The 12,165-nt window shown below is 39.2% G+C and overlaps 1 protein-coding gene across 1 annotated transcript in view; it reads right to left on the bottom strand.

Moving 5' to 3' along the window:
* Nucleotides 1–4,774: 4,774 nt before the first annotated feature.
* aadac (arylacetamide deacetylase) overlaps nt 4,775–12,165 on the bottom strand; it is a 13,906-nt gene continuing 6,515 nt past the window's right edge. The window contains exons 4-5 of the mRNA XM_042770734.1: nt 7,317–7,488; nt 4,775–6,442 (exon numbers count right to left, since the gene is read on the bottom strand). Of these exons, the coding sequence (XP_042626668.1) occupies nt 5,822–6,442; nt 7,317–7,488 (793 nt within the window). The 3' untranslated portion in view covers nt 4,775–5,821. The remainder of the gene's footprint in view (nt 6,443–7,316; nt 7,489–12,165) is intronic.

Genomic DNA, 12,165 nt, shown 5'->3' with positions numbered 1-12,165 from the left:
GCTGCATTTCTCCCAGATGACTACCTTACCGAGGTGGAAGATAAGCTGAGGTCTCTGGTCCAACAGCCAGGTCAACACCTGAGAGATTTTGCATATGATTACCGGTCCCTCTGCCTTAAGTGGAAACCTGCCATGTTGGAGGACGAGATGGTGAGCCGCATTCTCAACAACATTAACCCCAGGGTGCCAGGCTGTTTGAGGGAAACTGTAAAGATGGTGGAACAACTGGTGAAAGTGGGCTCCATGGTTGAGAAGGACTGCATGGAAGCAAAAGATTACTGGCAGAAGGTAGGTGGTCAAAACAACGAAGAGAAAGCTAATAGGAAATCAACTGAATGCATTACCTCCAAAGACATGGCTGGGTTATCGATTGCGCAACCTCACTTACTGACATCTCTTCTCTTGGTGCCTGTAATGATAAAAGGTAAGGAGGTGAAGGCATTAGTGGACACCGGTACCACTTACACCTTAATGCAGGAAAGCCTCTGGTGACAGCTAGGTGGGGCGACTTCCTCATGCACGACAGCTTCCCCACAAAGGTTCATCATGGTGGATGGACATGTGCCTCAGGGTATTAACCAAATTTCAGTCAGCTACAAGTGGCATGATAAAGTCTGCAGGGTGGATACATATATAATGAAGGATGCCCACCTCACTTTTCCCCTGATAGCTGGCCTAGACTTCTTCAACGATGCTGAAACCCTATTGGACATAGGACAAAGCAGATACAGTCTTGAAACAGGGACTGGTCTTACCTACTACCCGTTTTTAACATCTCCGATTACTCTGGGGTTGACTACTACATTGACTGCTGAAAACACTCACCATCATGCTGCTGTGACTCTTTACTATGCCTTACCTCCAACCTGGGAACCACCACTTATTACTCCGATCCCTGAAGTTGCTCCATGCTGGGACTCCGATAATCAAGAAGAGTTAATAAAGTTGACCTCAAATGTCCTGGGAAAGACAGCGGTAGAAAAACAAAATAATCTTGTCTGATGAAATGCCAATTAAATCCAGAACATACAGAGTTTCACCCTTCAAGAGGAAGATAACTGAAAACCAGGTAGATCAGATGCTCAGAGACTACATCATTGAAGCCTCCTTTTCTCCATGGTCATCACCCGTTGTACTAGTCCCCAAATCGGATGGCAGTTACAGGTTCTGTGTGGACTACAGAAGGTTGAATAGCAAGACAATACCTGATGCTTATCCAATGCCGCTCATACATGACATCTTGGAATCCATGGATGGCGCCTCCTGGTTCAACACATTGGATTTACAGTTAGGATATTGGCAGGTGGAGATGGAGGAAAGTAGCAAGGAGAAAACAGCTTTCATCACTACCAAAGGGCTATTGAAATTTCGATCTATGCCATATGGCCTACGGAACGCCGCTGCTACCTTCCAGAGACTGATGGAAAGGGTCCTGGCAGAATCGAGGGGAGAATTATGTTTTGTATACATAGATGACATCATCCTCTACTCAAAAACATTAGACAAACATATTCAACATCTAAACATCATACTACATAGACTCACCCAGGCAAACCTTACCATGAATATGAAAAAATGTCACTTCTTCAAGCAGCAGTTGACATTCCTTGGACACAGTCTCAGCAAAAGGAGTTGAGGTAGATCCAGCAAAGACCCAGGTCATCACCCAGTATCCTCCGCCCAATGACCTTAAAGCCTTACAACGTTTCTTAGGGTTGGCGGGGTGGTACCACAAATTCATACCCCATTTTGCTGATATTACCGCTCCTTTATATCACCTGAAAAAGAAGGGAGTGAGATGGGAGTGGACACCCGAATGCCAAGCCAGCTTCGATACTCTTAAACAAGCATTGCAAAACCCACCGGTCTTAATGCAACCTGACCTCAATCAATCATTCCAGGTTCATACGGATGTTAGTGAGGTGGGATTGGGTGCTATCCTGACACAAAACTCATGAGAGTGAAAAGGTCATCGCATATGCTTCCAGAACACTACGAGGAGCTGAGCTAAACTATTCATACTCTGAAAAAGAGTGTCTGGCAGTGGTATGGGCGGTAGAAAAATGGAAACATTGCCTGGAGGGAAGTACATTTGACGTTTACACTGACCATGCCGCTCTGGCTTGGGCTTTCAATAGCCCTAAAACCTTGTCTCACCTGACGTGCTGGATTCTCAGGCTACAGCAATTCCACTTCCAAGTTCATCATAGGAAGGGTTACCTGACGCCTTGTCCCGAACCTCTGTCTCTGTGAAGGCAGAACAGGCCCACTGCATGGTGGTAAAATCTAAGAGTTCATCTGATATCCCAAACACATTAGAGGAAATCTCTCAATCCCAAAAGAATGACACGTCCATCTATCACCTGCAGGCAGAGCAGTGAATTAGGAAGGGACAAAACCAACAAATAACCTTCGAGGCTCATCAGGGAGTGTTATACCGCAGAGTACCTGTGAGGAATAGTGGTGACAAGTTTCAACTGGTCGTTCCCCAAGCATTAATACCTGGGTTTCTTCACTACTTTCATGATAATCTTCTGGAAGGTAATCTAGGCCGATTAAAGACCCTGTTGAGGATTTTGGAGGTGGCTTGGTGGCAAATGGTTCATCGGGATGTCTGGGAGTACGTCAAAGGCTGTGATACTTGTCAGAAATATAAGCACGATAATACAAAACCAAATGGTTTTTTACAAAACACACAGGTGACTGAGCCAGGGCACACTTTGGGAGTGGATTTGACGGGACCTTTCCCTTCCAGCAAAAAACTTAATGCTTATCTCCTCGTTGTAGTGGATTACTACACAAAATGGGTAGAGATGTTCCTGCTCAGAAATAGCGAGACGCAAAAACTTGTGAAAATTCTCAAGGGAGAGCTCTTTACCCAGTGGGGAGTACCTAAATACATTATCTCCAACCGTGGAGCACAATTTACCTCCAAGCTTCTGGCTGAGCTGTGCAAAACCTGGGGAAGTATCCAAAAACTCACGACCAGTTACCATCTACAGACAAACCTGACAGAAAGAGTAAACCGGACATTAAAAACAATGATTGCATCATATGTGGGTCAACATCATCAGTTGTGGGACCAATGGTTACCTGAATTTTGGTTTGCCATTAACACCGCTTACCAAGAGACCACTGGAAAAACGCTGGCAGAGTGGATGGTGGGTAGACAACTTCACGGTCCATTGGAAAGACTGGTCCACAGGTCAACTGCTCCTGATCAACCCTCATATAAATTATTGGACAGACAAAACATCATGGCAGAGGAAGTAAAATCCAGAATGAAAGTACAACAAGCCAGACAAGCTAGATACTACAATACCTGTAGGAAAGATGCGCAGTTTCACTTGGGAGATCTAGTCTGGATCAGAACCCACTTTCATCAGCCTCAAATAAATACTGCTAAGCTAGCGCCCAAGTGGGAGGGACCAACAAAAATAATAAAAAAATTGGGGCCAATAAATTACACAGTTCAATGGGGAGACCTATTTAAAACAGAAAATATAAATGCGGTTAACCTGAAGTGCTGGTACGAATGTTCACCTTCGATGTCGTTGGCTAGGGAGGGGGATCTATGTAGCACCGCCACATAAGGAGAAGTTTATTTATAGCTGCAGTTACCAATAGAAATGTTCTGCCAGTTATATATTGATTGCTTTCTCCCTGTGTATTGTTTTCTCCCTGTGGTATTGCTGTGATTGACCCAGAACTATAGCATCGCGAGATTCAACTCGCACCCCGTTGTCACAGGAAGTTTTGTTTTTCTTTATAGAATGCCGGGAGCGGTGTCACTCACAAGTCTCTTCCTTTCCGACGACCGGACTAAGAGGATTAGCTAACATCTTGGCTGTGTTTTTCCCTATGGGCTATTGGGACATCTTCTTGTGGAGTATTAATATTTTTTCCCTTTTTTTTTTTGTGTGGAATACTTGCCATGGAGATCATTTAAATTGCCAGCGCTGGGTGGATTAGAGCTTCCAGACTATAAAGACATTACCGGTGAGACCGATCTGAACTCTTTTTCTATCCTTTTTTGTATATGAGACGTTTGGGACATTGAGAAACTTTACACACACACACACACTGAAGAATTTTATTATTTCATTCTGGGTGTATTTGCTGTTAATATTGTAGATATAATACACTTTTCTTGGCTATTCAGTTTGGCTTGTGCGATCTCCTTGATACCCTAGTTCGTCGTCCCCTTGTTTTATTTGTGTAGTTCCCACGCTTTAGAGGGAATTGTTACAATATTTTAATTATTAAATTATATTACATCCTCCACATAGTATTTCAGATTTTGTCTGGGACAGAGAACGTCTCTTACTTAGATATTCAACTACAGCAAGCCCACTGATCTGCCACTTATCATCATATTGAGCAAAACCCAAGACAATGGTAGATCTATAATATTAGCCTAATAGTTCACACATAGGCTTATCACCATGTTAGCTGTAGTGGGTAACTTACTGTCCAACAAGCTACAGTATTAAACCAGCTACCAAACAAGCTAATGTTATACTTGCTAACATAGAGGACTCGTGGAAAACTACATTGGTTATCATGATTTTTTTTTTTTTAAATGTCAAGGCTGATTTATTAATGACTCTGCATCATTTTTGTTAAAGAGGAAAGAATCATTTCATCTGATGTTTAAAGTGAATAGAATAGACTTACTGGATTTCAACAACTACTGCAGAGCTTTGTTTTCCCACAACACTTGTGTGTAGGTGAGGTAAAGTGGGAAAGCAGGCAGTGGACCAAAGCACTGTTAGGCAAGGGAGGTTTTTTTTTTTTTTTTTTTGCTCCATATGCTTGTATTGCTTTACTATTTACACAGCTATTTTAAGTATATATCATTATATTATTTAGAATACACAGCATGGTTTTTAATTATATTTTAGTGGGGGAGAACTCTTAGATGGTGTAGGTCCTGACCATTATTGTAAAGTGTTACCAAAATATTAATTAAAGAAATTAAATAATGAAACGAAAAAAACTATTATTTCCTTTTGCCTAAACAATTTTAAATCTGTCATCATTGCTTTTGGCTGCACTAATTTTGGATCGGATAGATGAAAATAACCATTCATTTTCATCAGTTATTTTATCTATGGCTATAAATGTCATTTTTTCCCCCCTGAAACATAAGTAACTACGTTTTAACTTATTGTTTATATACCTGCTATATTAAAAAGCAAATAATTCAGGGATATTGTGTGTGTTTGCCAACATGGTTCTAAATAATGACTGTTCCATACCATTTTTCCATCTTTCAGTGAGGCACTTTAATTTGTTTAGGAAGAGCAAAAAGAACTGAAGCTATGGTGTCATAACATTTCTCAGTTCTCAGAAGCAAATTACTTGTACCTACTGAAGACTTTATCTTACTTTGATCTTATCTTGATAAGAATCCAGTGAACCAGGAACTTCATCCGACAGTTGACTGCATATCAAACCAAACTTTTCAAAACATCAAGCAGTCAGAGATAATTGCAATAGACTGAAATTATAATAATCATAAAATAAAACACTATTAATGTCATGTTAACATGTTGAACACCTTCATTAGTATCCTACACAAAGTTAATGAATTAGAAATAAAACAGACCAGTGTTTCTTAAGACCATATTTGGTCATAATAGGAATGTTTGTACCATAATGGGTTAATACAATCAAAAGTGTGCCCTTTTTAAGAAAAAAAGTGGTGCACTGTAAACAACAGAAAAAATGAGGAAAAAAGTAAATAAATAAGACAAAAATTATATGAACCAGTCAACCAAAACTGATGCATAAAGCATTGTTGTGTTCTACACTTATCTTATAGATTTTGCTTAAGCCATGATACTAAGTTGTCCATCATCCTGTGTCCAATATCAAAGTCTGTGGGCCACGTAATGAACATTAGTGCCCCATGAAATCCACCAGGGTAATGTTCATGTGTGACATCAACTCCAGCATTACGCAAACGTGTGACATACATCAAGCCGTCATCCCGCAGTACATCATACTCGCAGGTCAACACATAAGCCTTTGGCAGAAAACGCAAGGCTGTGTCAGGCGCCAGCAATGGCGAGGCTCGTGGATCTGCAAGCAAGTGATGTGAACCAATAGAACGCACTGAACTTTTTCCAGTAACCACAGGTGGAGCACTGTAATTGTATGCCTGGCGATAAGAATCAGGTAGGTATGAACTCCAATTGACAAACTTAAGCAAAGCAGCTGATTCATGGTTGTTGTGTCTGTTTGCCATCATGGCTCTCAAAAATGACTTGTCGCTTGTGAAGTATTCGCTCCAAAACCTCACCATCAGTGTGCGGGGCAGTATAGGCATGTGCTGGTTCTGCTGGTAAGAGGGAGTGTTCAGATCCAAGGCTTGCAGAACAGGGTAGATTAGAGCCTGGGCCTTTAGCTGGACATGCTGTTCTGGGTCCTTCTGCAACTGAATACACAATCAAATCAATTAAACATATGAAGATTATTTATTAATCTGTATAAAAAAAATAAAAATAAAAAAATAAACAACTTCAGTTTAATTGTTGCCAAAAAAAATCAGTGTTGTACAAGTGTTTTTATTTTTTTTCTTCACTTTATTTTGATGGTCCCTTTAACACATTCTGTTATGAATAAGATGACATGCACTTGCAAAATGACCATCACAATAAAGAGATAGAAGATATTAAGCATAGTAGTCTACTAATACTCTGATGAGAGTTAGTAGACATGTAGTTGCAACGTTGTTTATTGTCAACAGACCATCAAAATAAAGTTTACCCTTCTTTTTTTTATTTAAGCATGGCTGAAGAAAATAAAATGTGAAAACTAACAGTAATTATGGTGACAAGTAAAATACAATGCTCAAAAAATAAAGGGAACACTTAAATCACACATTGGGTCATGATTAAATATTCTAGTTTAATATCTTTCCTTATATGCATTTTATAATTCGTTGAGATCAAAATTATGTGACGATGGGCCCATGGAAACCAAAATCATCAACCCATTGAAGGCTGGATTTAAGATCACAGCAAAAATCAAAGTAAACTATTTAATTTACAGGTTGATCGAACACGCATGAATTTTATCAAAGCAACTCGTTATGTAAATCAGTAGTAATCCACTCATTATGTATTATGATGGTTTTATATATATTTGAGTTTTATGGATGTACATGATGTCTTAGCCATTTTATTCCTCTTACCTGTTTTAACATGTGAATGTCTTTAAATGAGTCTGGGTTTGCCTGTCATTTGAGCTCTTTTCTTAAAATTGTAAATCCTACTAGAGTCATTAATGTATCATTTTCTGCATCTCACCTGCTGAGCCACTGCAGCTGCAAGGTTGCCTCCTGCACTGTCTCCAGACACAGCAATCCGTTCTGGACTGATATGATAGCCCTTCAGAACATCAACACGAAGGAAGTACTTCAGCACACGGTACACATCCTCAAATTGGGCAGGAAAATGATAAGCTGGGGCAAGACGATACCTGCACAGAGCAAATTATGTTGGTACTGCTCCTCTTAATTCCACTTTTCTGTCAGAATAAAATCCACTGTTGTGAATAGAACGGTTGTCCACAGGTTGTTACCACATACAGCATGACTGCAAGTGTTGCAGTTTTAATGTATTTTTTATTAAATCAATACAAAGGACAAAAAAGCAGTATCATGTCTGCTATTGTCTTGTTCTGTGTTTGCTGTTAGCTTGCAAGTTCCCATACACTGCTTCCGAAGTACTTTCCGTATCAAATCTTGCCTCTCTATAATATTGCTCATCACTCTCCTGAGTCAAATGTTACCAAATGCAAGATGAATCCAAAAAAGCTAATGAGTTAGCATTAACCAGTGGCATACACCTTTTGTTCATTATTACTTCAACTTATGGAGAAATGCCTAACAACCCACACCTGTGCCATTGTTGTTAAATTTGTAAAAATGTAAAAGGTCATTGTCAAATGATGTAAATACCACACTGTTCTTCCTGTTTCCAAAAATGGTTGCTCTACCATCAGCTTGTATCTATTACCCTAGTCGTTAAATGCAGACAAGCTCTCAGGAATTTTGTGGCTTCATAAAGTCCTTACGAACAGGACTCAGAGAGTGAAAGCACCTACTGGTTCTTTCCAATGGTGTGTCATTTCTCCTCTTTTACATCCATTATACAGACAATTGCCTTTATGAAGTTCACAGATGGTGTACTTTTTAAAATGTTGTCTTTATGCATTTTTAGAGTCCGAAGGCAGAAACAGCAGGGATGAAGACGATGCATGGTTGAGGTAAAGTGTATGTAATTTATGAATAACTTGACCTTGGAAAATATAGGTAGGCTGCATCGGGACAGCCAACAACTTTTTTACTTCCTCTGGAAAACTGGCTTCAAAGTTTCACATTTTTAGATCAGTGATGCCTTTTTTTTTAAAGACCCTATACTGAGAGCATTTCTATATATTTTTTTTAGCTTTGTCCATCCCTAATCAAACACTTTAGCATGGACTAATAAATACACTTTTTCCTTGCTCAACTCATCACTGGCTCAGAGTGTTTGTTGGGGACAAATTGAGTTGAAGTTGATTTGGGTCCAAGTTAGTTCATTATCTGCATTCCTAGAAATTTCCTTGAATTTCAGTTCATTATTTCTGCTAACATTAACTGGTCAAATAATGTTCATGAACAAGTGTATGTTTTGTGTGTCTTGTACTTCACTATAATCTCTTTAGTGGTTCTGACATTTGGACACCTGGCAGGCAGTCAAAGTGTTTATAGTTTCACAGCAGCGGGCAGTCTACTGTAGCAGCAGGAAGTCAGACAGCCAAGTCTATTCACATAGGAGATAAATAGGGACGCATCAGACTTCTGAATGTTACTCACCAAACGTCTTTTGACTTTTTGTTATTGGTTCAGTATGTATCTTTTGGCTTTTACTTTCAATTTGATCTAATTTTCATGCTCCGTCAACACACCGCATGTTCTTGTTTTTGCTCTTGTCCATGATACTACGGGATTCTGCTTTGGAATGCTGGAGCGCTGGCCCATGCAGAGGGCTTACCCTCACTGCAGTTCATTGCTGATGGTTATCAGATCACAGTGGTGTCATCAGCACATTTATTTATACTATTCTTGCTGTGTTTGCATAAAAGGTAATAAATGAGAACAGCATGGAGCCTCTGTTTGTTAAGAACAGAGCATCCACACGTTGAAATCGTTCCAACAGAGTTAGGGCTAAGTGCATTATTCAGCTCTTTAAGCAAACCATGGCAGTTATAGGAAGATATATCAGATGTATCACAGATATATCACAGTCGATATAGATTGAAATCAGTGAGTGCTGTCGAACTTGTTCGGGAATGCAAGTTTGTTAAGGGGCATGAAAATACCATCTTAGCACTGATTGTTCAAACCTAAGATTTGAAAAAGGCTCAAAAATGGATGTGTAAAGCTGTGGAGATGTTGATTGAGTTTTGGAAAAGGGGAGGGGAAATCATAGGGGAAGGGAGGCTGTCAAACATAACAACCAATAAAACACAGACCTACAAAACACTTACATTTCCAAACCATTTTTCTTGGGGCACACCCATAGCATATTTTCAGACTGTTCCTAATCAAACACATCTGATTCCACTCATCTGCTCTGTACACCATGTATACTCCAAGACCTTTAATGAACATGTCAGATAAGGGAGACATTCAGAATATGTAATGTTGGTGTGTCTCAGGGAATTAATATTGAAATGGAGTGCAGACCAAGATAGTTTGAAGCACTTGGCTGTATTCTAAAAATATGTGCCATGACAACAAACTAGGGACACAATACTGAAAAAAAAAAAGTTTTGATAAACTTAAAAGAGCACCAACAGCCAAAAAAGTTAGCATTTTAACATTTCAGGGCTATTGGTCTATAATTATGTAATCTTAGGAAGAACATTAAAAAGGTCTTCTAAGTCTCTTAAAGTGATTGTTCACCCAGTAATAAAAATTACCCCATGATTTGCCATCCTAGGTGTATATGGTTTTCTTCTTCCCGACAAATACAATCTAAGTTATAATTAATAATGGCCTGGCTCTTCCAAGCTTTATAATGGCAGTGAATGGGGTTTGAGGTTTTAAAGCCCAAAAAAGTGCATCCATCCATCATAAAAAGTTCTCCACATGGCTCTGGGGGGGTCAATAAGGGCCTTCTGTAGTGGACACAGCTCACCAACAGCAGTAACAGGCAACAGAGGTAGACAAAAGACAATGGCAACATGAGGGCTATTTATACACAAGACTAAATGACTGAACAAGGAACACCGGTGAACAACGACCCCAATATCAAGATTACATAAGGGCAAGGGAAACACATGACAGGAGCCATAACTATGAAAAAGACTAAATAAAAGACAGGAAAACCTGACCATAAACCAAAACCCAAATCCAACCGGGACAGACACATAATATTGTAGCTTGAGCATCATTATGGAGTGTTAAACCCGCATGTGTGATTTTTTACATTCATACTCAACACCGGAGGGCACCCTCGCGCACAAAGTTCACAAGCGAGACTCACAGGAGTAATAAAACAAATGACTTTCCATTAAATCCCTAATATGGACAAAGGCATCCAGTTGTTGCTGTTGCTGAAAAAATACAGAAACAAATGTTTTATATGATGAAACATGATGAGAATAGGGATATGCCGGTATCAAATTTTCCTGTTGCGGTTAATTGCTAATGCTTTTATCACGATATATGGTATTATCACGGTATTGATAATTAGTTTAAAAAAAAATAATAATACAGTATAACAAGTTAAATAACATTTTTCTTATAACAAAAATAACTGAAAATTTAAATACAATAAAGCAATACAGAAAAGAAGTTTTACACAGATTAAAGTGCAAAATAACTATAAAGACCCATAGGTTTCACTTTACAATAAGACCTCATTAGTTAACCTTTAACATTCACAATGAGCAATAGCTACATTTGCTACAGAAGTTATTAATCTTTGTTAAAAAATACAAGTCTTAGTTCATGTTAGCTTATTAAATAACAGCTGCGACTTTAGATTTTAACAACATGTTTTTAAATATTGGAATACCTAAGATAAATGAATGTTCAAAAGAATTTTTCATTGGCAGTTTATGTTAACTAATGAATTAACTAATGTTAACTAATGAAGCCCTAATGTAAAGTCTGAATTAACAATAAAGAATCAAAACACTTTCAAACAATATCTAGGGCATGTTGTAGTCCAGATTAAAATGTAAAAAAAGTTTGAAAATAAATAGCCAATTAAGTCTAAATATTTAAGTATTTGGCACTGTGATGAACACCATGGCAAATACAAAAATATGAATGGCTATTTAAAATTATTTAAATATGTTTTAGAAAGTAGCAGCTGCTTTATTTATGGGGTTTTCAGGGTACAGGCTGCATTTTCTGCAGTTTAGCGCCATCTGCTGTCAGAGAGTGAATGTGCTTTCATTCAGGCATCTCTCAGGTGTTCTTCATGTGCTTGTCATGCATGCTTGTTTACATCAGAGCGCACACATCTTTCAAGCAGCATACAGCGGTGTTGTGCATTTTGACCAGTTGATGGGAATAGTATTCTTAAAATGCATTCCAAATTCTGAATAATTTGTAATATATAATTATTCACGGTATTTAGAAGTGCCCACGATAACAATATTCAGGTGACCCGCCAGAACTAATGCTATGCTTGATTTAGTCACCGTAGCAACTAATCACCTACATCTGTTCCTTGTCAGCCCTGGTTAACTGGTATATATATATGTATATATATATATATATATATATATATATATATATATATATATATATGTGTGTGTGTGTGTGTGTGTGTGTGTAATGAAGAAACAAGGTAATGAAGAACACATGGGGAACAAAACACAAGACATGGAGCACAGGGGCAGTCCAGGGGCGTGACATTACCTCCCCCTCCTGGAAGGCGTGTCCACGGCTTACACAGGATGGACGGCCTCCAGGGCGGTATCCGTTCTGGGACCCATGGTGGGTTAGGCAGTCCAAGGAGTCATGGCGGAGCAGGCAAACTAGGGAGCTATGGCAGAGAAGGCAGTTCATGGGGCCATGGCGGAGCAGGGAACTCAGGGGGCCATGGCGGAGCAGCCTCCATGACCTTGGCCTCGGCACTTGCAGGAGCCCTC

This window comes from Cyprinus carpio, chromosome A15 (assembly GCF_018340385.1).
Source record: "Cyprinus carpio isolate SPL01 chromosome A15, ASM1834038v1, whole genome shotgun sequence".
Classification (NCBI taxonomy): domain Eukaryota; kingdom Metazoa; phylum Chordata; class Actinopteri; order Cypriniformes; family Cyprinidae; genus Cyprinus; species Cyprinus carpio.
Note: the sequence above shows the minus strand (reverse complement) of the source record. Positions and strands in the feature narration are given on the sequence as shown.